Source organism: Cryptomeria japonica, chromosome 9 (assembly GCF_030272615.1).
Source record: "Cryptomeria japonica chromosome 9, Sugi_1.0, whole genome shotgun sequence".
Taxonomy (NCBI): domain Eukaryota; kingdom Viridiplantae; phylum Streptophyta; class Pinopsida; order Cupressales; family Cupressaceae; genus Cryptomeria; species Cryptomeria japonica.
In genome coordinates, this window is record NC_081413.1 from 538,201,314 (window position 1) to 538,228,161 (window position 26,848).

Below are 26,848 nucleotides of genomic sequence, written 5' to 3' on the forward strand. Positions count from 1 at the left end.
GTATAGATTGAATATGTTGGTCATACCCAAGTCTAGATTTATGTTTAGTAAGTTGTGAATGGGGTTGAATTAGTTATGTGATGCCTTATTGATGCTTGCCAATTGGACCCTTTCCTTTGTATCCATCCATTGCATAATTCTGAATCCATTACCATATTGTTGTGTGGGAATGACAACTTCTAGAGCAACGACTCTTATTACTTCCTCATCTTTGTATAGTGAGTTGAGGATATCCTTGTCTTCTAATTCTTCTGCAAGTGTGCCTACTTGGATAAATTAGCCATCAAACTTTTTGATGGGTTGTGTTTCTTTGTGCCTTGATGATGAAGGTTGTCTGTGGGACCTTGGCGATATGGGAAACTTTGATAGATATAGAGGTTCAAAAGAGTACTCCCTCATGCCTTGGTCCTTTATCTTCATCTTCTTTTCAAAGTCTATGGACAAAGACTTGATTTTTTCCTGATTATTGGATGATGAGGAAGCTTGGGCCTCCATGTTATGTGGTACTAGAACATTTTGTGTCACCCTCATAGTGTTGCAATACTAAAAGGGGTTGGTGTCCACCGCTATTGTGATCTCTTGTCCATTGTTAGGGAACTTGAGACATTGATGATATGTAGAAGGTACCGCTTGCATTTCATGGATCCAAGGATGACCCAAGAGTATGTTATATGTCAAGTCTATGTCTAAGACTTGGAAAATTGTGTCCTTCTGCACAGGTCCTACCTAAATGGGTAGCACTACTATTCCTTCTCACAACCTTTCTTCATCATCATATGCCTTGATAGTGATTTTATTTTTGGGATCAATGGCTTTCTTTGAGAACCCCAATGCACAAATAAGTTTTAAGGTGCATAAATTTAGGACAGCTCCTCCATCTATTAGCACATGTTTTACCCGGTGTTTGTAGACAAGAACTTCAATATGAAGTGGGGTGTTCTATGGATGACTCGAAGAGACATCATCATGCTCTGAAAAGGATAGGCTATGAGGCACCGCCATATGTGCCACCATGGCTTGGAATCGATCGATGTCCAGGTTGTTTGGACCTGAGTATCTGTAAGAGCTTGTTCCAAAATGTCCTTATGTTTTGGTGAGATTTTGAGAAACTCTAATATCGATATTTGAGCCAGTGTCTTTTGCAATTGGTCTACCAAGTTGTATTGAGTCTTAAAAAGAGTTTTTTCTTTATGTGTGATCCCCTTCAAGACATATTTTTGTGCCCTTGTTGTCACATTCACTGGTGTGTGTTCTTGTTTATCCTTGATTTCTATGACATTCACTTGGTTGTAATATGTTGATATGTGATTAATGACGTTGTCATAGATGTGGTTTATGCGGGCTCCTTTATTGTTGTTGGATATCGTTGCTCCTCCCTTATCATAATTAGGAAGAAAAATTTTGAATGCTTCATGGTCGCCATTGGTCTTATGGCCATCAACCATTATATCACCCTTGTCTATCATGTCTTGAACTAGTTTTTTCAACCTTAGGCAATCATTCATGTGATGCCCCTTGTTTCAATGATAATCACAATAGTGTGAGTTGTTCCACCATGGTGGTTTGACTTGGGGTTCAAAATTGCCTATGTTTGGCAATGTGACGAGTTTGTTTGCCAAGAGTTCTCGAAATGCAAATTCTAGGGTTTTCCCCAATGGTGTAAACATTCTTCGATATTGGGGAGGTGGAGTGTTGGTGTTACTCCCTTGATTGTTATTGTTCCCTCAATAGGTGTTGTTATTTCCTTGATAAGTAGTGCTCTGATAGTTGTTAGTGCCTTGATTGGTATTTCTTTGATTGTTGTTGGGCGGTTTCCCACCTGACAAATTCAACACTGGTTGCTTGGATTTGACATTGTTGGCATCAACCGGCCCATCATTAACAACATTCTTGTTCCTAGTCCAAAAATTGGACTTGTTTGAGTTGTTGTTGTATTGATTGCTATAGGTGTTGTTGTTTGATGAACTAGCACCTTCCTTAGAAAATTTCAAGGTTCCCTTCTTTATTGAGGCTTCTTCCACTTGAATGCCATTCTCGATTAACTTTTGGAAAGTAGGTAGACAATATATTTTGAGTTGATAACTTATTTCATCGTTCAAGTTGTTTATGAAAATCTCCATTTTCTCCTTTTTAGGCACATCATGCGGGTATCTTGAGACCATGTGCCTCCATATTTGTAAGAACACAATGAAATTTACATTGTTCTTTTGTTTTGTATTGCATATGTCAAGCATGGTGACCTCGTGTTGGATATTATAGGAGTATTGTGAAATAAACTTATTCACTAACTCATCAAATGATCTGATAGGAGGTGTGAGTTTTGAAAGACACTCCATTGTTTGTCCTCCCAAAATTCTTGGGAATAGCCTCATCATGTAAGTGTCGTTATGGGAAAAATCCAAGCTCATAGTGAAAAATTCCTTAACATGATCACGGGGATCACTCTTACCATTGTATTTGTCATACTTCGGTATATCTGAATTTGGTGTGAAGGGCACCATGTTTAGCCTTCTATGAAAAGGATAAGGACAACTGTCCTCCAAAGAACACCTTGTCATAGACCCTTGTTGCATATCCTACATCTATCATTGGAGTGCTTGGAGTTGTTGTGTGATGTTGGCCAAAGGAACATTTTCTTCATTGAACCTTCGATGATGGGCATCCTCTTGTTTGCTAATGTTGTCATAATTACGAGTATTGTCTCGATCGTGGGTGTTGTCTTGATCACGGGTGTCATCTCCTTCCAAGTGCTCTTTATTCTAAGTATTGTATGTGTAGGTCCTTGCCCTTGTTCTTGGGATACTTTCATTGGTATTCCTTGAATTCTCCATGTCAAAATCCCCAGGAATCCCAACTCCTTTACTATTTAGCATGAGGAGGTATTTTTGTTTATCCGATTCTAGAAGCCTTTCCATGAGTTTTTGGAAGGTGGCACTTTGTTAGCATTGTTGGATGAGCTCCTCGGTGATCTCCTCTTCCCCCATATGTGTGTATTTATCAAAAGGGTTGGACTCCCTATGAATCATGCTTGATTATGGTTGTGGATCCCACTCTTTTTCTGAGACCGAGTGATAATGGGCATCAATATACTTCTAAAATAGTGAATTATTCCTCTCCTAGCGGGGTTCTTGGTGGAGTTGGTGGTTTGGGTTGAGCTTCATTGTAGGTGATGAAATTTTTTGGAAATAAGGTGGGATTGATTTTTCCCCCTTTGTTGAGACGTTGGTTGAATGTTGCCTTCTGAGTATAAGCCCTACTTCTCTAAGGCTCTTCATCAAATTCAATAGATTTTCCTTGAAGATATAATCGCATATGATGCAAGAAGATACGATGTGACACAAAGAGTTGATGATTAATGTAGAGAAACTTTCTCCTCTTGATAAGCTCCCTAGGACTAGGTTGTCTCTTCTACAACTGAGTCTTTTAATGAAGACTTCTTCTTCTCAAAATATGGGGAGTAGTCATACAAATGATCAAAAAGTTGATATTGTTGGTTGATATGGATACTTTGTTTTGATACTCAAGCTTACTAAGTCAAATAGAGGGTTTGTTCGATAGGCCCCTATGACAAAGCACACCAAATGATATGGATAAAGTCTCCTGATATGGAAACTTGATTTGACTAACTTGAATACCTAGCAAGGTATTGTTGTTGAGATAGTTGGATGATAACTTTTGATCACTTGGTTTGATACTCCTCTAATCTTGTTGGATGAAAGTCTTGCCAAAGATAGTTGAAAAGTTGATAACCACCTCAAAAGGTGCTTTGTTGGATTTGAAAATCTCCTCCACTTATGATTCCTCTTTGTTTGAACTGATATTTGAGTTGATTGATTGATATTTTTGCAAGATGTTTTAACATTTGTGACAAGAATACATAGTACACATGAAGATAATGGTCATCCTAATGCTAAACATTTAGTGTATGTTCTTTTGATGATGTGTTCAAATCCCTGATGTTTTCACAAGTTTGGATAAAAATAAGACACATCAAGTAGACTCTTTATTAAAGGGTCATTGATAATATCATAGCCCATAGCCCATAGCCCATAGCTCGATACTCCTTCAGCTCAAACAACCATGTCAACCCCCTAGAGGGCGCCCATTTTTTTTTGCCTTATTGCAGAAATTAATCCCAAAGAGAATTGCTCCTCAATTGAGTAGTTATCTTGGGAGACATATGGTGGGTGATCTTGGGGGCGGATTCTTCCCCACCCTTGCACTATGATATTGCCAATGTATGGCAACTGACTCGGCTTAAAGTTTCAACTTCTATGGTTCATAGTAAAGGTTTTGTTTGACATGACAAATGCTAAGCTTAATTGAGAGGCTTCCCAAACTTTAAAACAAAGGCTTTTTGCATCACAACGATACTAGGGGAAGGCTATCAAATACACACTGTCGTTGGAGGGGGTTTTCATCAGCCTCCACATTTGATTATAGTGGGTTGGTAAACTTGGCTTTAGTTGTTTCCCACTTGGGTTGTACCCTTCTCAATAGCCCCCTCAAGGCTTCTGGAAGGCAGACCCTCTAAAGGTTCTAAATGCTTGAAAGTAAATAAAGCATGAAAAAGAGTGGGTTTGGCTTTTTGGTCACCCAATTAAGGGGAGAGCATATACCTACCACTCAAGACAAAGAACACAAAGTTCTTTCTACCTTTCAAAGCAATGATTTTCTAAGTCCTAATTGGAGATGTTACTCCAATCAAACATGGTGTTCATTTTAGTTCCACATAGCAATTGTTTTCTAACTAAGAAATTGAAATCTTGGTCAACAAAATGAAAGCATGTTGCTATAAAGTAAATCGATTTGCAAAAAGGGACAAGTAGATTGTTCTTTTTAACTTGCAAATAAAGGTTGATTATGAATTTTACCTTTGCAAGAAATGAAAGATTTTTTCTTTTTAAGCCCAAATTGAGGTGTTTTTGCTCCTAACTTGCAAGAATGACAATTTTCATTTGTGGTTCCTTTTATCCTTTGCAAGTGTGGTTCTTTTTAAGCCCCAAAACAAGTTTGATTCGTTTTAAAACACCAAAATGAAGTTGTGAGGTTCTTTTTACCAAAAAGAAAATGAGTTCTTTTTAACCAACTTTAAAAAAAGTTAAAAAGAAAATCAAAATCCTAATTTTAACTCCTCCAACCTGCAAGAATTTGTTAGAAACTTGAAAAAAAAGAAGTTAGTGAAAATTTTAGTCACTTGGTGGGCTAGACAAGCCTAATTGTCCAAACAGATTAAATATGTTTGTCTCTATGACAAATGCGCTAAAATAGAGTGCAAACACGCTAAAACAGAAAACAAACGCTTTAAATTGTACTGCAAGCACTCAAAAAGAAATTGCGTATGCGCTAAACTATCAAAAGACAAAAAATATAGAATGTGTAAATGCGCTAAAACAGAGGATAAGTGCGCTACGTCGTACTACAAACACACTAGAATAGTGAACAAACGTGCTAGAATAGTGAACAAATGCGCTAGATCAGTGAACAAACATGCTAAAATAGAGGACGAATGCACTGACTTGTACTACAAATGCGCTAAAGTATGCTGCAAATTTTTTGGGTTGAACCTATGCAAAAATGCTAAAAAATTGGTAAATTCAGGGGTCTATCCCCATGGTGGGCGCCAAAAATGTGCACCTGGTTTGTTGGGATCCTGCAAGACAACAAGAAAACATCAAATGCACCCATGAAACATTATATGGAGAAATATAAATGAAGAAAACATGTTCATCAAATCAAATTGCTCAAAACCATCTCATGATCCTCTATTTCCAAGGATCTTCAAGATTCAAGGTGACCCTCACTTGGAAGAGCACTTGATCTTTAAGATGACAACCTAAAGAACGAGATTGAAGGATATGATCTAGGATCAAAATGGATGCAACTAAGATCCTAGTGATGAGATGAAAAGCTATTGATATGATATGCAAAATGGAAGTGTATTTCCAAATTGAAAATTTAAGTGATCTAATTAAGATAAGATGTAGATGAGATATGAAAATGCTATGAAATTGAGTTAAATGATAATCTAAAGAATGATATAATCTAAACTATAATGAAATTAAGATGGCCTAGATGCTTGAAGATGACAATTTGAGCTCCTTGATAACCTGCACAATAAAATAACTCTAATATGGATGCAAAAGAAGGTGGATGGATAGATTGAAGAAATGGGCTCTATTTATAGAGAAAATAGAGAAATGGATGGTTGAGATCAAGTAATCTCAACAAGGGCTAAGATTGGAAGTTATCAATTCATGAGGGGAATTCAATCCAATCCCAAGTTGACAAATATCACCTTGAGATGGCTTGAGAGGATGCTAAGTAAGAATCAGGGGTAATGTCAAGAGATGACATCATTGGATAATGCCATTATCCAAGGGAGCATGCTATTGTACAAGAGGTAAACTCTTGTGCAAAGTTGAGGGATGGCCAAAGGGACAACCATCATGGGCTAGGATGATGTCTTGCAAAGGCATTAAATGCTCTTTGAAGACTTTGGAGGTTAACTTGTTGAATGTTAGATAACCTTACAAGTTTGGAAGACTCAACAAGTTAACTTGTTGAAGAAGGTAGAGTCTTCAACACATTTAGAAGACTTTCTTCCAAATTTGGAGAAGTGAGTCCCCCAAATTTAGAGATGTGACATGATTAAAAGAATTAGGCTAATTAATGAGGGGTTAGAGGGGTTCTAGAAGAATATTAGCATGCTAATGGAAAATGTAGGAGAATGCAAGTGGAGGAAAATAGACATTTTAGATAAAATAAAAGATTAATTTTAGCCAAAAAGGATGCAACTTGCATTTGTAGGATTTTGCAAGTGGGGGGACTATTCACAAATAAATAATGATTTATTTAAATGCAAAGGGATTTTTTATCAAATGTAAATTCAATTAAAAGGGAAAAGGGGTTTTAACTAAATAAATAAGATTTATTCAATTAAATGGCTAGAGGAGACTTAATCAAACCTTAGTTTAATTATTAGGTTAGGCTAGAAGAGATGGATTTTAATCAAATCTTTAATTTGATTAATAGGTTGATTGGAAGAATAGGAATATTAATTAAACCTTATTCTAATTAATAGATGAATAAATGATGATTAAATTAATAAAATTCATTTAATTAGTTGTGGAAGTTTTAGGTGTCTCCACTTACTCTAAGTTTGCATTTATTATACGCATGAACGATTACGTAAGTGTTCTCTTTGATGAGTTTATTCGAAAGCGCCTCATTCGGATTAGATGCTTGTCGTATTTTATAGTTTATTCATATCCATGTGGTTATCTTTATTTTAACTTGTTCATATTTATCTATGTTGTCATACCTTATTCATAACTTATGGATTTTACTATGAATGCACTCATATTAATGGCAATACGAATCAATTGTTATTTGTATGTTTAAATGCATAATAGGTAACCAAAATCTTGAATTTATGTAAATGGAAATTTACTTAGATTTAATTTGGTATCATTTATGATAGTTTTTCTAAGGTTAGGACTAGCGGGTCCTTACACTCTTGTTTGTGCACATTATAGTGTGGTATAATACATGTGTTTGATATGTTGATTAGAGCACATGTTCTTCTTTTATGGAGATGTTAGATCATTTTTTCATGTTTATGTTCTTGATTTAACCGTTCAACTTTCATATAGATCTTTTTGATATTCTTTTTGTATTGAGTACATGATCATTTTTTTGACTTCATGATGTTTCTATGTTGCATTTTGGAGTTTGACATGGACTGATTAGTTATAGTTTCTCATGGATACTTGGAGACATAGGTGAGGCTTACAGTTCTCTTATGTTTAAAGACACGTGTTGATATTGTTACTCCTGAGGAATATTTCAACATGGAAGTCTAGGGAGCCTATATGTTGGATGTGAGTTCAACATGGACATATAAGGAGATTGTTCTTGGATCAATCATGTTGACTTGGATATCTCAGAGGAGCATTCCCATTCCCCACTCTTGGTATACTTGACAATTTATCATTTGAGAGGGCATGGCCATTATTTTTTTAGGTGCATTATGATTTGTTCTTTGTCTTCTCATGCATATAGATCTTGAGATATAATTATTTGGGTTTAGAGGGTTCATTTTAGGTGTAATGTCCCCACTTTAGTAGTTGACTAAGTGTATGTGCGTTAGCCGAGCTCTACATGCTCCTGAGGGCTAACAAAGGGTTTAAGGGGATCCTGGAGTGTTTTGGCCTAGTCATTTCCAGTTTGGGCTAAAACGGAGTTGATTTACTTAGTTTCAGGCATACTTACTATTTTTAGTAAGTCAGCAGGACACAACAAAAGCTAGCTTTGGTGATTGGATTCGATACTCCTCGGTGAGAGCTTTCCAATGAGCTATCACTCACGCTATTCAGAGTCTGATTTCTAATATATTTTAATGCCTGAAGTGTTCTTAAAGTAACGTTTAATTTAATTGTAAAATATTAAAGTGTTACTTTAATATTTATTTTATGGGGATGTGTGCAAATCAAAGGGGCACCCAAGGGAGACATAAGTGAATATTTTAATATGTTTTATATTGCACATCTTTTATCCCACATTGCTCAAGTGAGTTGGCTCGACCCTTGGAGAAAGAATAAAATGAAGCTTTTGTGGCTTCACTCGGCATGTTGAATATGAGAAGAAATTGATGTGTGAGTTGCAGATCCGTTCTTCGCATTAGGGGACTTCTATCCTCTCTTGTGACATTCTAGACATCATTCCTTTGGGGTTTGGCCTTTGGAATCCATTGCTATTAGCTTCATTAGCAGGCAGATTGGTGCATCTCCAACTACAGGTAGATTTGGTGTTTTTGCTCATACCTTCTTCACTTCTTGTCCAATGCTTATGCCATTCTGAAGGGATGATTTTATGAAGATATTGGACTGATTGAAGACTAATTAATACTATAGCAGCACTATAGCACAACACTATTCACGTTAATGTAGCATGACACTATTCACGCCACTGTAGCGTGACACTATTCACATTACTGTAGCATGACACTATTCACGTTACTGTAGCAGCAAGATGGGAAGTCATTGCTGGAACATTATGTCAAAAATGTTGGAGTATTTAGCGAGTTGAAAAAAATTGCTATGTATTTGATTTTATTAATTCTGGAAATAATATCATATCAGCAATAGTTCAATCTTCATGTTGCATATTATTGTATTTTCCTTCTAGTTCATGTTATGTGATTTCAAATCTATGCAAAGACTTAAAAACTAAAAAACATTTCATTTCCGAAGCCATAAGGGGGTTTAAAAATTAAACAGAGAAATAAGGAGTTGGATGCAAATTGTTTGACAAAATTCCTATCAGTAGTTGGTTTAGTTTTTGGGCATTCTAGGGTGCCCATTACATTAGGAGTGCATGGCGTGTTTATCCCCTTATGAATTATGGTTTATTTATGGTGACATTCATTGATGTTAAGTTTAGGAGATGGTATTACACTTATTCCCTTAAATTGGGGATGTAGTTGATTTGATCTTCTTTGGTTTGAGAGGCTTATATCCATGTTGATTACATCATATATGTTTTATTCAGTCTATTGTATTGAATGTATGGGTGTTCTTGATGCTATTCTCTTTGGGGTTTCATGATGGAGATCATTCTTTTCACACCTTATCATTTAGATGTGTATGTACAAGGACATGCTACATGCTTATGATTTTTAGTTTCTCTCTTTGGTCTTGGTTATCTTATTGGATGTTTGGTTTCACATGACATTGGTTTTGAGGTTTGATTGGACCTATGGTGATCACTAGGTTTGTGATCATGTGTTGTCACTTGGTTTTTAGGTTCAATGACATGGAGGTTCCTTTATCTCTTTCCTTTTGTTGGGTGTGGAGAACATGGGAAAACCTTGGATACTTGTAGTGAGAGTTGTACTTGCAGGTTATTCATTTATAGGTTTAGTATATAATTGTGGATGTTCCTTGGCACTACATGATTATGATTACACTCTATATAATGTTATTATTGGATATTTGAATGCCTTGATCACTTTCATATTTCACATTACCTATGGAATGGGAGTTCCTAGGTACATATATGTTCTTTATTGAGAGGTTTGGAACTTGGAGCTTATGATTGCATGTTATGGATTGTATATATTGATGACATGAGATTTACTTGTTATATTTTAGATACCTTTGAGGTATGGATTGTTGGATATGTTAGCAGTTGTTGTAGGTGGTATTTAAGCAATGCATATGATTTCCTAATAGCTATCAGTGCATATTGATACCTTTGGATTGAGTATTTGTCTTTGGGATATTAGTTGAGATAGGACTTATGTTTCATTGTGATAGATAGTGTGAAATCTCTTTGGATGGCTTCTTATCTTTGTGCATTAACATGATGGAGGATGAGAGTGGTCGTGTTTTGGATGGTGGTCACCATGTTTTCTTGTTACAAGTATCTCGATGGAGTACATGGACCACTTTGATTCCTTGATGCTATATGTGGCTATAGAGATTGTTCCCTTGTCCATGTTCGAGGTTACTTGTTACCCCTTATGCAATATATACAACAAGTGGGAGAATGCTAGGAATTAGGCAATGTACACCTTGCTTAATTTTTATAATGCTTAATTTATTATTACATGTGTTGTGGATCTAGGAGGGCCTATAAGTAAGTGCATCACTAGGAATTAACATTCTTGGGTCCACTTTATGTGTTGAATGTAAGTTGTAATTGTATTTATTTAGTTATTTAATAAATTATCCAATATTAAATGTGGGGTCAATGGTTTGGTAATCTCATGGTTTTATGTAATACCACTTGGTGGTTTGTGTGTGAGCTTGTTTTTATAAAACCAAACCCAAGATAGTTGTATAGGGTTATATAGTTGGCCATTTTGGCTAAGGGGTTGAGAGAATCTCTTATTTAGCATTTGTGAGGGTTTGAAGCATGGCATGGGATGTGTGATTACATGCTTGTTCACATGGAGTAATTCTAGAGAGATTATGTTTTAGAAGCGTTCATGGAGGATTATGAAGATGCATTATAATGACTTCATTATTGAATAATATATGAGTGATGGATGATTTTGGAGGCTAGGTTTTCCCCACTTGAGGTTTTTCCTAGGATATATCTTGTGTCATATTTGATGGTAAGTTGTCTATTCTTTTGGATATGGATTTTGAATAATTTTTTGCATATATTTCTCTTTTGGGTTATGTGGAGATTTAACATGTATAGCTAGAAATTTCCTAACAAATATTAAGATCAACATTATTGTGAGTGATAATAAGAACTGAATGAAGAAAAAAATCTCTTTAACAAATTCCTTGGACTTGGGAATATCTCTTTGCAACCAAATCCAACCATGTACTTTTCAACACTACCATATTAAATAAATTTATTCTTAAAGACCTATTTGAAACCAATAGGATTTGTACCCTTTAGAAATTGAACCAAGTCCCAAGTGTCATTCCTCTTTAAATAATCTATCTCTTCATCCATGACTAACTTCTAGGACTACCTATCATCCATATCCATTGCCTTAGTCATAGTTTAGTGTTAACAACAACAACAACAACAACAACAAAAACAACAAAAATAACAATAATAATAATAAAAATAATAATAGTTGCAATAATAATAAGAACAATAACAACAACAACACAACAACAACAACAACAACAACAACAACAACAACAACGACAACAACAATGACAATGACAACGACAACGACAACGACAATGACAACGACAATGACAACGACACCGACACCGACAACGACAATGACAATGACAACGACAACGACAACGACAACGAAAACAACAACAACAACAACAACATTTAGAATCAAGAAAACTATACCTCCCTGGTTTCCTCCTTTTCCAAGTGGATATCCTCCAAAGTTAATTCTTCCATTTCTTATCTTTTTATTAAATCTTCCCATTAGAGCCATTTCAAACCTCTTATTTAGCCCAAGGTGTAGCTTTTTTGATATTTTAATATAATTCCATTGTATAATTCACACTCCCTTCTATTTTCTCAACTGTCAAAGAAGGCATGATCTCTCTAAAGATCACACTTTGACTAGATATAATTTATTTATATTCATAAGACCTCGTAGCTTACAATAGATCATTTAACATTGTCACAATAATCGATAAATATGCACTATATTTCCTTATAATAGAACTTTGACAAGTTTTCCTTTGACATATGGGCATATTTCTCACAATCAAATATTCAAAGATTCTAAATCGAGAGATTTAAAACTACTCATCCAATACTCAAAAAGGGTTTTACCCACAAGTGGTGATGAATGATGCCAAATAATTAACATGCAATACTAGTCATCCCTACCCAAAACTTTTATTAAAAAATATCCCCACTAAGTATAATCCTTGCCCTCTCCATTAATGTCCACTCGTGCACTCTACAAATCCATTTTTCTAAGGAATTTATGGAGTTATCTTATGTTGTGCAATACCATTATTATCATGTTGAATCTATTGAACTTGGCTAAATAATATTTTACAACATTGTCTATTATCAACACCATTTTTTTGCTTGATTGATTTTCCACATTAGCCTTAAACTCTTTAAAGTGATTATATAACTTTATGCCTATGTAAATAGACCCAATTCATGTTCTAGAGAGGTTATTAATAAAAGAAACATAGTATGGGTCTTTTACATAATATGGGTCTTTTACATATGAAGGAACATCTATGGGACCACACACACACACACACACACACACACACACACACACACACACGATCCAAAAACCCATGAAATTTATGCAATCTCAAATAAAATCAAATATGATTCTATTTTTCATAAACACAATGTTCACAAAATTCAAAATCAAGAGAACAATCAACCAACCCCTCTATAATATTTTTGTTTTTGAAGGTCCTAAAACCCTTCTCACCTAAGTGGTCCATACATACATGCCACAACATCAAATTATTAGCTGATAGTTTTATTTTCAAGGTGAGAACATGTTTGGGAATACACACTACATGTTTCTTTACTATAAGTGTCTTTTTTGTATTTTTTAGAAGTCTTAATATTTGATCCCTTTTCTACAAGTATTGATCATGTAGGTGTAGATACTAGAAGTATTATTAAATTATTATAATTATTGTATGTGCTAGAATTATGAGAGAAACTTTTCTAGAATTATGAGAGAAACTTTTTCTAAGTTTGACACTCTTTTCCAACAACACAACTTCACAAACCATAGTATATTCAACATCATGGAAAACTACTCACACACTGGTATTTTTCATCTTATTAACTATAATAGGTTTTATGCCAAACCTAGGATGTGTAGAATCCTAAAATTCCTTTGATACCCCATTAGAGGACCTGATCAAGTAACTTGAGTCCATGGCCATAAATAATAATAAAAAGAGTTTTTACCAATGTAGACCTTTCCACCCTCAATTTTCTCATGGTGAACTAATTGCTTCTTATGGGGAGTCATATGGGAAGAGGTGGAAAATTTTATCATCCATGAATTGTCACTTGCATGTAAGGGATGCAAAAAAATTCATTCGATTTATCTTAAGAACATTTAGAATTTGAAAATTCATCCGACTCGTTATTTTATTTCTTCCCATCCTTGCATTTATTCTTTCAATGAAGCCTTTTTTAACCACATCTCCAACATATTACCTTCAATTATCTAAGAGACTTAGATCCCCCTTAACTCTTAGATATGTTCTTTTCCTTTACTTTCATTTTTCCTAATATTGTCCATGTGGGAAACTGCTACTTCCTTGGTGGATTCAAAAGTTGTTTGTCTCATCTCCTATAAGAGAAAAGAAGCCAATACCTCATCAAGAACAATATTTGAAATAATCTTCTAATGAACATCACTATGTTATTCCATGAGTTTGGAAAACAATATAACATGACCACACGTATCAATCTTCACCCTCCATCTTTGTGCCAACATACTATAACTAGTTTAAAATAGTATTAAATGCATTAAGGTGTTCAATAATTGAAACCATATCATCCATTCTTAGAATATAACTTTTATGAAAACATCTCAATCACCAATAATTTATCTTGGTACAACTTTTTTAACTATTCTTGTATCTTTTCTCTAAAGAATTTTTTCTAAACATTTAGGAGCACTAAATCTACCAAATAGTTGAATGATAGTTTTCCCTTTTTCAATCTAATACAATCCAATCATCATTATTCATGCTCGATGGTTTACTTATAGAGATTGATACCCAAAGAACTTTGTTTATTAAAAAGTTTCTATTTGAGTTTTCATCTAGCATGAAGTCTATACCATTAATCAATCCATCCCCATTCATGATGTAATTTATGTTTTATTGAAAAGTAAAAGATATTTAATGCATGACTCTCACTCAAACCATGACTAGTCCAAACATCCTCTTTAGGAAAATACCTAGGAAACATAGGTGATGATGATCCAATACCATATGAAAGGAATATGATAGTAGAAATACTTTCTACACAAGATGATGAGAAGATACATGCATGCAATATATAAATTTCAAAAATATTATTACACATACAAAGGAATTCACCCCATTGGTAAAAAGTTTTACCATGGGAGAACCTTTGAAAGAAGCAACTCAACCTCTAAAACATGAACCAATGTATTCACAACACCAAATTGAATTATAATACATCAACAAGCTCAAGCAATCATAAGAGAAGAAAAAAACAACCATCTTGAGAAATTTTAGTAGGATAATGCATTGCAAAATTATATCATATGTTTTGAAATTATGCACTAGTATTTATAGGTAAAACCCAAAACTAGAAACCACCAATTCTTTCTAAAACCACGAGAAAAAATATTGGCTAAAAGTGACACCAAATCTCCATGTAATTCACAATGCCCAAGTCAACACTTGAGTTAATTAGAACCTAAGTAATAAATTCATCTTTCAACTGGTGTGTTGCATTTGAACTTATTTACTTTTTTGGTAACGTACACATACAAACTAAAGATCTTCCTTTCAATATTCTCCAAGTTCGCACATAATTATCCATTTTTATATTCTTTTTTATTTGGCAACTCTTGTACACACACCTTACAAATTATCATAGTTGCATTTTAGCAATTCCCATGTGAAGTGATAATCACAAATCACCAAATTACAAACTACAAGTGTTAACTAGTGCAAATCCAAGTGAGACCACCCAAAATATGCGAGGGAATAATAAATAAACATAATTTTATAATTAAATACAATCATTAGAAATGCACTGTTTGAAACCTTTCCAAATAGAACTCAGGTTCCCAATTGTGATCAAATGAATTCCCTATGTGTTTGCCAATTGCCACCTAGTTAAGAGTTTTAATCAAATTAAAAAAAGAGAGAAAGATTCCATTTAATATTTAAAATTTATTTTTGATGAAAATGAGCCAAAATACTATTTGGGCTAATGATCACAATTCATCAATTGACATCTAATGCTAAACATAACACCGCATCAAGTAAATAATCATATGCACCAAAGTTTGCATAATCTATGAGATACGGGTAGCTTTTGAAAATTTATTGAATTATATATAGGGGAAGGGGCCTAGTTATCACCTATTTTTAAAGTACCATTCATTAAATTTGACTAATTAAAAGCTCACTAAAAAGTCATCAAGTGGGCCAATAGCTGTCCATTGGATACCCAGTAGTTAGAAAAAATGTTAGTAATCAAACCAATTGTGCAACTTTATATGTACCAATATCACACAATTATTGGGGCATTTGTGCATAAATATTGTATCAACTATGCAAACTTTGTAGTGATCAAAGTGAATAGTTAACTGAGGCATTCATAAATATGTATGTGACATCAATTCAAAATGATTAGTTTTTGACCCTTGCATGCATAATGAATCCCACAACATTTATTGTAACTACCCAAATGAAACAAAATCTATAAGCACTTAAGTTGCATACATAGACAACCAAATTACTTTTTTAAAAATCCAATATGCCATTTAAAAAATTAAGATACACAAAATTATCATAATTACCACAATCCACATATAATTACCCCTTTTCATATTCTTTTTAATTTGGCAACACTTGTACACACCTTACAAATTATCATAGTTGTATTTTAGCAACTCCCATGACAACTAAGTGATAATCACAAATTGACAAATTAGAAACTACAAGTGACAACTAATGCCAATCTAAGCTGGCCCGCCAAAAGTATGTGAGTTAATAATAAATAATAAATTTAATTAAATAATTAAATACAAGGTTAGACACCATTTCTCAATTGGACCAAGGTTCCCAATTGTGATCAAATGGATTCCCTACGTGCTTTGCCAATTGCCACCACAATTCAAGTTTCAATCAAATAAGTAGAAAAATGGATTGCATTTAATATTTAAAATTTAATTTCGAAGAAAATGAGCCAAAATACTATTTGGGCTAATGATCACAATTCATCAATTGACATTTAATGTTAAACATAACACCACATTGTAAATAATCATATGCACCAAAGTTTGCATAATCTATGGGATAGGGCTAACTTTTGAAAATTTATAGAATTATACATAGGGGAAGGGACCCGGTTACTCCCAATGTTTTAATTACTATTTATTGGATTTCACTAATTAAAAGTCCACCAAAAAATCATCTAGTGGGTCAATAGGTACCTATTGGTATGGCCATTAGCTTGAAAAAAGTTATTAATTAGACCAATTGTGCAACTTTATATGAACCAATATCGCACAATAATTGGGGCACTTGTGCATAAGTATTGGATCGATTATACACAATTTATAGTGATCAAAGTGAACAGTTTATGGGGCAACATAAAATATGCATGGGACATCAATTCAAAATGACCACTTTTTGAACCTTGCATGTATAACAAATCCACAACGTTCGTCATACCTACCTAAAAACGAAAACAATAGCTATAAGCACAAGTTGCATATAAAGACAACCACTTTTTTTTTGTCAAAATCTAATATACCATTTAGAAACATAAAATACAAAAAATTAACTATAATTAATCGTGCCCTCCCCTACACCCCAATATCATTGGACAAAGTGAAGTCAGCCATAGCCCAAACCACAATCTACGCTTTGTAACTAATGAAATGATACTAACCAGCTATTACCGGTCTAGATTGTCCTTCCCCATTCCTTATCCAAAACGAGTACCTACATACACCGCGCCTGGTACACGGCGCCATGTTCGTTTGCTTCACTATCAAGAAACGCGGCCTACATTTCCCCTATTCCTATAAATACCCACTTCCCTCACATTCATTTCATCACATTTCCTTAGCCCATTCCATTCATTGCAGAACTCAACCCGTCCAATTCGATTCATTACAAGATAATCTTGAGGTATTCTACTTAACAACAAAGGATTCTAGCAGGAAGAAAAAGATGAGCCGCCACCACCACCACCACGGGCACCACCATCAGCACCACCATGGCCACCAAGAAGGGGGCTACCCATATGCACCACAGCCACCCCCACCAGGGGCTTATCCTCAAGCAGTAGGGAATTATAACCCTTCTGCAGAGGAAGAGGCGAAGAAGCACAAGCATCGTGAGCATATGGCCGAGATGGGAGCACTAGCTACAGGAGCCTTTGCTTTGGTAAGTTTAATGACTAAAAACTTCAATTTTTTAGTCATCATATATATGATTTTTGAGAATATTGTGTAGATGTTTTTGACATGGATATTTCAGATCATACTGTGTGATGTATGAACGTATGACTAATAGATAATGGTGGAATAATTGTTGACTATTTGTGTGTAAATTTTGCAGTATGAAGGGCATGAAGCGAAAGTGGATCCACAGCACGCAGGGAGGCATAAAATGGAGGCAGAAATAGCTGGGGCAGCGGCCGTTGGGGCAGTGGGATATGCTGTGTATGAACACCATGAAAGCAACAAGTCTAAGTCTGACCATAAACACCATGGCCATCACCACCACGGTCGCCATCATCATTGAACATAACAAAAGTGTACCCCTATTGTTCATAAATTTTTTCATGTGATCGACGTTTTGTGTGAAAATAAGAATTCTATTTTCAACGTTATTCTTTAATAGAAGCTTGGATTGTTGTGTTAATCTTCCCTATTCAATGGATCTTTGTTTCGCTTGAATTTTCGTTATATTGTTGTTATTTCTGGTTTAGATTGTATGAACATTTTCATCAATTCTATCCATCAGAATGTTAGATAATAAAAGGAGATTGAGAAATGTTTTTTTAAAACACATATTATTAGTGGATCGACTATATAATGCAGGCATTGCTTGCTGGAATTCAGTATTCTCACGCCTGAAAAAGAACTCTCTTTTTGTACTGCAAAAATCGTGTTGGAGATCTTCGAATCAGATCGTATTTTATACCCTAAGACCTTGATATTTCATATCCACTTTTCGTTTATTCTAAGTAGATTGAAGCAGGGACCCCAGGGAGCTTTGTATGACATGCAGATTTATTAATTTGACGGTATGAGTCTGATGTTGAAACTAAAAGACTAGTGGAAATGAGTTATTGGGAGTCTCTGTTGGAGAAAGATTGATTATGTACAAAAGATTTTCTAATAGAGTTTGACTGAAACTAAAAATTGTTTTTTTCTTTATAACTTAGTCGTGATATTTGTTAATTGAATCAAATATGGGATACGCCATGGCAATTTTGCAGTGAGAAGAAAGCAGGGCGTATATTCACGGGATGAATTGAAGAGAAAATATATTTCCCTCCACTCACAAGTATTGCAAAAACTCAAACCGCTTCGAAGGAGATAATTTTGGATCAAGATGAAAGAGATACACAACAGTTTGGTAAGTGCAAAATAATATACTTTTGTGGCTTTTGTCTACAACACAACTGGAAGAAGAAGTTCTATGGAAGTGGGTAAATTGGACAAAAATAGTGAGGTTGCTCATGTTGTGGCAGATCAAACTTTTGTGCTTGACCACAAACATGGTTGTCCAACTAAATACAGGGCAGAGGTGCAAGCTGTTGGGCACGAATGTGATCTTGCCCTCCTTACAGTTAGTAATGAGGAATTTTGGGATGGAATGAATTTTCTCAAGTTTGGCAAAATTCCTCGTGTGTTAGAGGAAGATTGTAAATTTTTTACTGTTTTCTAAGCATTTTCGCTGTTAAGTTGAAAAAATCTAACATTTTACATCAAACATTTGATGCTCATATGTTTGCGAACCTGATAATTGTCCCAACCATGAGTTGGGCATTTCACAGATTATCAGAAGTTGTCTCAATTTTAGCTTTCAATCATTGCTTTCCTGGTGTGAGTGCTTCAACGTGTGCTATTGTTGGTGGGTGAAGGTAAACAACTGGATCAATAGGTTAAACATTAAGCCCCTACTATTCTATGGACTAGTGTCCCTCCTAGCCGGCATGAACACTAGATTATGAATTCTTACTCTAGCAGGTTTCTTAATAGGTAGGCAATAGATGAATTCGTGGTGATCACGAGGGCTATGGTATGGGAAAGGCTTAAATAAACTCTCTTATGTTAAAAGGGAATCAACCTTGAGATAGGCCTCAAGGTACATTTCCAACATCCTTAAAACAACTTCAAAACCTTGCTTTGTAGTTACTCCAGACACAAAATTCTCTATTGATTGCTTTGAAAGGAGTGCTTCCTCTTCCACTTCAATAGCATGATTCACACAAGTTTGATGTCACAACCTTCATAATACTTGAAATATGTTCATTTTACCAAAACCACCATATCAAAACTCTAAGAAAAAGAGAGGGTGCTTCTCAAGGAAAACAATTTCAAATATATTGAATAACTCTAAAATATTGATGATACTATTTGAAATGAAAAAGATTGAATTGATTTCATTTATTCTACAAAATATATAATTAAATAAGTCATATACATCAATCTAATCAAAACACAAAATTTATTCAAAATATGCAATCTGAAAGACCAAAAGATTTTGATCATAAGAAAACATTCATTGATAAATTCTACCTTGTGCCCAATGAAAATGAAATTGTGGAATATAGGTTGTATTGTGTACTCAAATAGGAGTTTGACCGTCTTGAGTACCTGTTATCACAAAAGCTTGCACCCTTGCTGAGCTATCAACTCATCAACCCTGTGAAACATGGAAACAACTCCGAAGTGTGGGTCCTTGCGCAAGGGGGTTGAATCTCCGGAGAAGGTCAACTTCCTTCTCAATCCAAGTACAGGTGTTGAACCAACTCAACATTTCAAATCTTACTTGTAAACCTATCCTAACAGCTTGCAGAAGAAAAGGGAAGAGAGAAATGCTAAAATGAAAGGAGGTGATGCACCAAGATAAGAGTCGTTTCTCTCCCCACCCGAAATGGCACAAATAATCAACTGAAATACCCAAGAGATGCACAAACTTCAGTTGCATGAATGACCTTAACACACGTATGGAGGTTAGGACTTGCTGAATGTCAAGAGGGGAGAAGGCTTCCCACAAGTCACACCCAAAAATAGGTTAGCACAACATATATGTGAAAGAAAGACACAAAAATACACTTACAATGAAGGTAAGAACACATACACAACATGCATAAGTTGAAGTAAGGAAAGAATGATGATTTCAATTCATTATAAGGCCAATGACCAAACTTACAGTTGCAGAAATGCAAGATAAATACAAGTGTTTAAGAGAAGTGAAAGAACATAAAATAGCTCAAGCCAGCAAGGAGAGAGCCCTTTACAATGAGGCATAACAACCTTATATAGAAAACTGGTCGCAAAAGTTGTTGGAGCATAAATAGCCTTGAGTGTTGATCACACCATCTGGAAGTGTTGCAAGCCAGAAGGAAGTTGGGAAGACTTAGGCTTGGGATCTCAAAACCTTGGGGTTCCGGAGTTCCGGGGAAGAGAAGAGGAGACTAAGGAAGGAACTCGGAACCTCAAGGTTTTGGAGTTCCGGGGAAGAGAAAAGGAGACCAAGGAAAGGAACTTCGGAACCTCGGGGTTTCAAATTTCAAGGGAAGAGAAAAAGAGGCTAAGGAAGGAAGGGTTCCGAAGTTCCCACAAGACAAGAAGAGGCTAAGGAAGGAACTCTAGAACCTCGGGGTGGTTCCGGAGTTCCAGCAAGACAACACTTCACACCTCATAATTCCATTACTTTCTCCTTGATCCAACTGGGGTAGCGTTGGTCCATGGAGCATATCTCTGATCGATTCTCACTGATGGACAAAGGGTGTCATAAAATGACAACATTTTTGGCTAGGGGAAATTTGATAACCTTGAAAGGAATAAACTCACTCATAATGATTACTACATAAAAAAGAGGAAGACTGAGGTAAGGAGCATTATTTATATGTTGAGGTCTCTTTATGAAAAGTATTGAAATTGACTTAAGAGTTACACCCTAAAAAAATGAATGCCTTGTCAATCATTGTATCACATATGATTAGGTCATGGCCTAGGATTTCAAATGATAATAACATACAATTGGTCTTCAAACTAAAGCAACACCATTTAGACATAAGGAGAGACTACTCTATCCAAAGAGAGGACCAATCATGAAGTAGGAGTTACCTATGTTGGAAAATTAAAAAGTAATTATATATTCAACTTGTGTGTCCAACTTGGATCCATTCTAGAAAAATGAATGGAGAGAATCAACTTAATATGATTTTTAGGGATCATACCAAATATTCTTTCAAATGTACCACTACCCTTATCCTCATTAGATTGGATCCTAGGCAAAATGAGCCAAATTTTAGCAACTCACATGTGATAAATAAGTGATAATCACAAATTGCCAAATTACAAACTACAAATGCTAAGTAGTGCCAAGCTAAGCAGGACCACCCAAAAGATGTGAGTGAATAATAAATAAATGTAATTAAATAATTAAATACAAGCATTAGAAATGCAAGGTTATAAAGTTTTTACCAATAGGACTAAGGTTCCCAATTGTGATCAAATGAATTCCCTATGTTCTTGTCAATTATCATCAAATAAAAATACATAACACCCCATTGTAAATAATCATATGCACCAAAGTTTGCATTATCTATGGGATATGACCAAATTTTAAAAATTTATTGAATTATATATAGAGGAAGAGGCCTAATTACCACCCATGTTTCAATTATCATTCATTCAATTTCACTAATTAAAATTCCACTAAAAAATCATCTAGTGGGCCAATAGCTGTCCATTGGTATGCCCATTACCTAGAAAAAAAGCTAGTAATTAGACAAATTGTGCAACTTTACATGTACCAATAGCACATAATTATTGGGACACTTGTGCATATATATTGGATCGATTGTACGAATTTTGTGGCGATCAAAGTGAATAGTTAATAGAGCAATAGGAAATATTTATGTTCAACATCAATTCAAAATGACCACTTTTTGACCTAAGTGCGTACATAACAAATCTCATAACATTCGTCATACCTACCTAAGAGCTAAAACAATATCTATAAGCACTTAAATTGCATACAAAGACAACCATTTTTTTTTTTAAAATCAAAATTCAATATGATATTTTGAAACTTAAGATACACAAAATTAACTATAACAGCTACTGCTATCCTTTCCCTACTCTCCTCATATCATATGTGCAAAGTGAAGTCAGCCATAGCTCAAACCACAATCTACGCTTTGTGGGCCAACTAATGAAATAATACTAACCAGCTATTACTGTTCTAGATTGTCATTCCCCATTCCTTATCCAAAAGGAGTACCTACATAAACCGCGTCTGGTACGCGGCGCCATTTTCATTGTTCCTTTGCTTCATTCTCAAGAAACGCGGCCTGCATCCCTCTTTCTTTCTATAAATACCCATGTCTCTCAGATCCATTTCATCACATTTCCTTAGCCCATTCTATTCATTGCAGAATTCCCCCAGTCCAATTCGATTCATTACGAGATAATCTTTTGGTATTCTACTTTAACAACAAAGGCTTCTAGCAGAAGAAAGAGATGAGCCACCACCACCACGGGCACCAGCATCAGCACCACCATGGCCACCAAGAAGGGGGCTACACATATGCTCCACCGCCACCACCACCAGGAGCTTATCCTCAACCAGTGGGGACTTATTACCCCTCCTGCAGAGGAAGAGGCGAAGAAGCACAAGCATCGTGAGCATATGGCCGAGATGGGAGCACTAGCTACAGGAGCCTTTGCTTTGGTAAATTTAATAACTAAAAACTTAAATTTTTCAGTCATCATATATGTGGTTTTTGAGAATAATGTGTATACAATTTTGACATGGGTATTTCAAATCATACTGTGTAATCTATGAACATATAACTTGTATATCATGGTGGAATAGTTGTTAAGTATTTGTTTTTAAATTTTGCAGTATGAAGGGCATGAAGCGAAAGTGGATCCACAACACGCAGGAAGGCATAAAATGGAGGCAGAAATAGCAGGGGCGGCGGCTGTTGGGGCTGGCTTTTGATTTCAGTTATTTATTTTCACACTTATGGTAGATGGAATGAATGATCAGTAAACAGATTAATTGTTTAAGAAACTAAGATAAACAACAAACAAACAAGCATATCAAGCATTCATCATACTTAAATATCCATTGTCCTCGATTTTGATTCAAATTTTATATGTGTTGCTCTCAAAAATCAAAAGCACAAGTAGTTTAGTAGGAAACAAAAAACTCAAGTTGTGGTTCAAAAAGACAAAGGAGGGAATAGTTTGAATATATAGATTGAGAGGGAACCAAATCAACAATCTAGTTCAAAGCTAGCCCAGACAAGATGAATGACTAAGATCACGTAGGAGGACATGGTGATCAAAGATGGAAAAGGGAGTGGAGAAGAGGCTATAAGGAATAAGTGGACAAGTGGCTGGGTGGAGAAAATAAAATTTAATAATTTAAATTATAGAATTTCATGAGAAAAAAAAGAATAAATAAAATAATAATTTTATTTATTAAATTAAATAACTTGTTCAACTATAGAGGAACATTAGATAATTAAATAATTTTGTCAATTACTTAGTTCTGAAAGATAAATTACTTAGTTCTGAAAGATAAAGAAGAATAGAAAAGGACACAATTAATAGAAAAACCTCTGCGAGTGTCTTCTCTGTCTACGTCAGTATGGAGCTTAGGTGTAATTGGCGGCAGTTGTAATGATTATGTGATAGAATAGATAACACAGTTGAATGAAAAGTTTGACAGAATGCCTTGGGGAGGCATCATTGTGGATATGCATGTGAAATGTGCAGTTTGATAGAATAGCCACAGACATACATGATACGCATTCCAAACGAGGATACAGAGGCCACCTGTGAATTGTTTGACATTATGTGCCAAAGAGATGTGATCAAAGGGAATCTGATTGACCTCTGGTAGATATGCATGAAGTATGGAAGCATAGACAAAGCCCGTGCGAACAGTTCTGCACAGTATGTTGAAGAAGTGTGGTCTCCGTGAGAAGCAATAATGTGGACACACCCAGATGTTTCATATAATGTTCGATCCATATAAGTGTGGAACCACAGTAAAGAGATTTGAACTATTTGACAAAATTCCTCAAAGAAGTGCGTTGATATATGCAAACCATGGAACCATTGATAATTAATCGACAAAATGCTCAAAGAGATAATTTAATTGTGTAGTTAGGAAATGAGGAAAACATCAAAGCAATATAAATTAGCCAACTACGAAAGTTAAATTGCAATGAAAAATATCCTAATGCATTCAATGAAGGAAATGAAGACAAGATTCAAAAGAAACACAAACCAATACGCTGGAATCTCTTTCATTACTTCTCTATTGTTCTTCTTTCTCCTTCAAATTTGATGTTTGTGGATCTCCCCTACAAATAAAGTGTGTTGCAAGTAAGATGATAGCAAGATGATTTAGACAATGTAAGGATACTAGAAGCACGGTTGTTGAAAATGAGCAATGAGAGCTTAATTTATAGAAAAACTGAGATTGATTGAATGGTGAAGATTGTTTTGAGATTGAAAGCAATCAATGGACAAGATTAAATGAGGGGACATGTTAAGTGATGATAAAAAGGAAATTGCATTTCCAATGTTGAGGAAGAAATATAAATGAAAGGAGATAAGTGAAAATAATTATTGGAAACATCTATTTTCACTAAAATATGCCAAAATGAAATAGAAGAAAAGACTAGTGGGGAACTAGCAAATTGAAGAAATAAGGGAGATAAAAATTAGAAAGTGGAAGAGATAAGTGGGGTCATAAATAAATAAATAAAATTCATTTATTTCACCCACACGTAGTAATTAAATAAATTTTAAATTTACTTAATTAGAATAATTGGAGAAAGAGATTAAATAATTAAAATGCAAGAATAATTAGCTTAGAATAAAGGGATTAAATAATTAAATTATTTAATCAAAGAGGAATAATTAGGATTAATTGATTAAGATCAATATTAATTAATTAGAAAGAGATAATGATGAATATTAATTAAACAATGAAAATTATTTGATTAATAGTTTAGAAGAACAGTAATTAAATAATTAGGAATTATTTAGTTATAAGAAATTAGAAGAAGAAAATTAGTACTAATTAAATAATTAATATTATTTAATCAGTTTAGAAAAAGGTATAGTGAAAAGTGTCATCGAAGACTTAGGACAATTTTCAGTGTCTACAAATTGAATTGACTAGTTGCAGACCATGCTTGGGGTTATGTAGTTATTTCAAAGTGATATAAACTAATGGGATGTAGTGACAATAGAGATGCAAAAGATAGATTTGCTTATGAGTCTTTAGAAATTGTGAAGCAAGTGCATCTGACAAATATAAAAAACCTTTGCCATTATCCTCTTTGTACGGGCCAATATAGAAGCTTTGAGGTAAGGTATGGAGGCTCATCAAAGCATAATGAAGGGAGATTTTGTTAGAAATTTAGTTGAAAGTGATTTGGTAAATATGTATGCAGAATGTGGGTAATCAATGTGATGAAAATGTGCATGAAAGGGAAGTCATTGACAAAGTTTTGACTAGCAATAGATATGGTGAAGAGCTTCTACATGTTTTGAAGATGAACATTGAATTTTAAATATAATACCTGGGAATAATTATTTTTAGTTGATAGCCTATTCTTTGTTGAAATTTATGTTTTTGGTTTTGTCAAGGTCAACCAAATTTTGAAGGCTGTCAAAACATAGCATGTCTAATAAAGAAATTGATAGAGATCATATACTTTTTAGGGATGGTATATTGTAATATTTTAGTTAATAGACATTAAATTTAAGATTTAATGTTGAGTTTTTCTCCATGTGTGAGCAACCTTCAAGTTATGAACTTCATTAAAAGCTAACACACCATTTGTGGAGTTATAATACAAGCATCTTCCTTCTTATATGAACATTTCTTTTCAAGAATTTCGTATATAAATATCACACCTTATTAAAACTAAATATTATCAATGTTTATTAAAGATTTATATTTTATCCTAAGATTCTTGGTAGGAAGGTGAATACCTTGCATTTATTTTTTTTAGCTTTGTGTTTTATCGTTTTATATTCATGTTATTTTTGTTTTAAAAATATGTTCTTGTATTTGGTTAGGTTTATTTTGTGCACTTCTTAATATGATTTTGAGCTTAATTATTCATTTGTGCATTTTGGATTAGTTGTGGATACAATCTTATCTCTTGGATTAAATCATACATGAAATTTCATCTTCATATTTTAGATATTTTTAAAATTATTTTGATATGATATTTCTGAATAATTTGTCTATCACTTGTTGGCCTACACACTATTGTACTCAAATTGATAATCTATTATGATGCATCTAAAATCAAGCGATATATCATTAATGATCATGGATTAGCTTTAGAAAGACTTATTAAATTGTATTAAAATTGTGAATGACATTAGGCTCACAATCTTTGA

General features: G+C 34.4%; 2 protein-coding genes across 2 annotated transcripts; both read left to right on the top strand.

Annotated features, from left to right (window-relative positions):
* The first annotated feature begins 17,144 nt into the window (after window positions 1-17,144).
* Window positions 17,145-18,083, top strand: LOC131077006 (abscisic stress-ripening protein 2). The gene is made up of 2 exons (XM_058014364.2): window positions 17,145-17,603; window positions 17,778-18,083. Exons 1-2 carry the CDS (start codon window positions 17,187-17,189, stop codon window positions 17,961-17,963), a joined length of 603 nt encoding a protein of 200 aa, XP_057870347.2. The 5' UTR covers window positions 17,145-17,186; the 3' UTR covers window positions 17,964-18,083.
* Window positions 18,084-22,742: 4,659 nt separating this feature from the next.
* LOC131077007 (abscisic stress-ripening protein 1-like) lies at window positions 22,743-23,933 on the top strand. The gene is made up of 2 exons (XM_058014365.2): window positions 22,743-23,138; window positions 23,313-23,933. Exons 1-2 carry the CDS (start codon window positions 22,968-22,970, stop codon window positions 23,409-23,411), a joined length of 270 nt encoding a protein of 89 aa, XP_057870348.1. The 5' UTR covers window positions 22,743-22,967; the 3' UTR covers window positions 23,412-23,933.
* Window positions 23,934-26,848: the final 2,915 nt, after the last annotated feature.

Coding starts and splice junctions, on each gene's coding strand:
- LOC131077006 (XM_058014364.2), top strand. CDS start 17,187: ATGTTCGTTTGCTTCACTATCAAGAAACGCGGCCTACATTTCCCCTAT. Junction 17,604..17,777: donor CTACAGGAGCCTTTGCTTTG/GTAAGTTTAATG, acceptor TAAATTTTGCAG/TATGAAGGGCATGAAGCGAA.
- LOC131077007 (XM_058014365.2), top strand. CDS start 22,968: ATGGCCACCAAGAAGGGGGCTACACATATGCTCCACCGCCACCACCAC. Junction 23,139..23,312: donor CTACAGGAGCCTTTGCTTTG/GTAAATTTAATA, acceptor TAAATTTTGCAG/TATGAAGGGCATGAAGCGAA.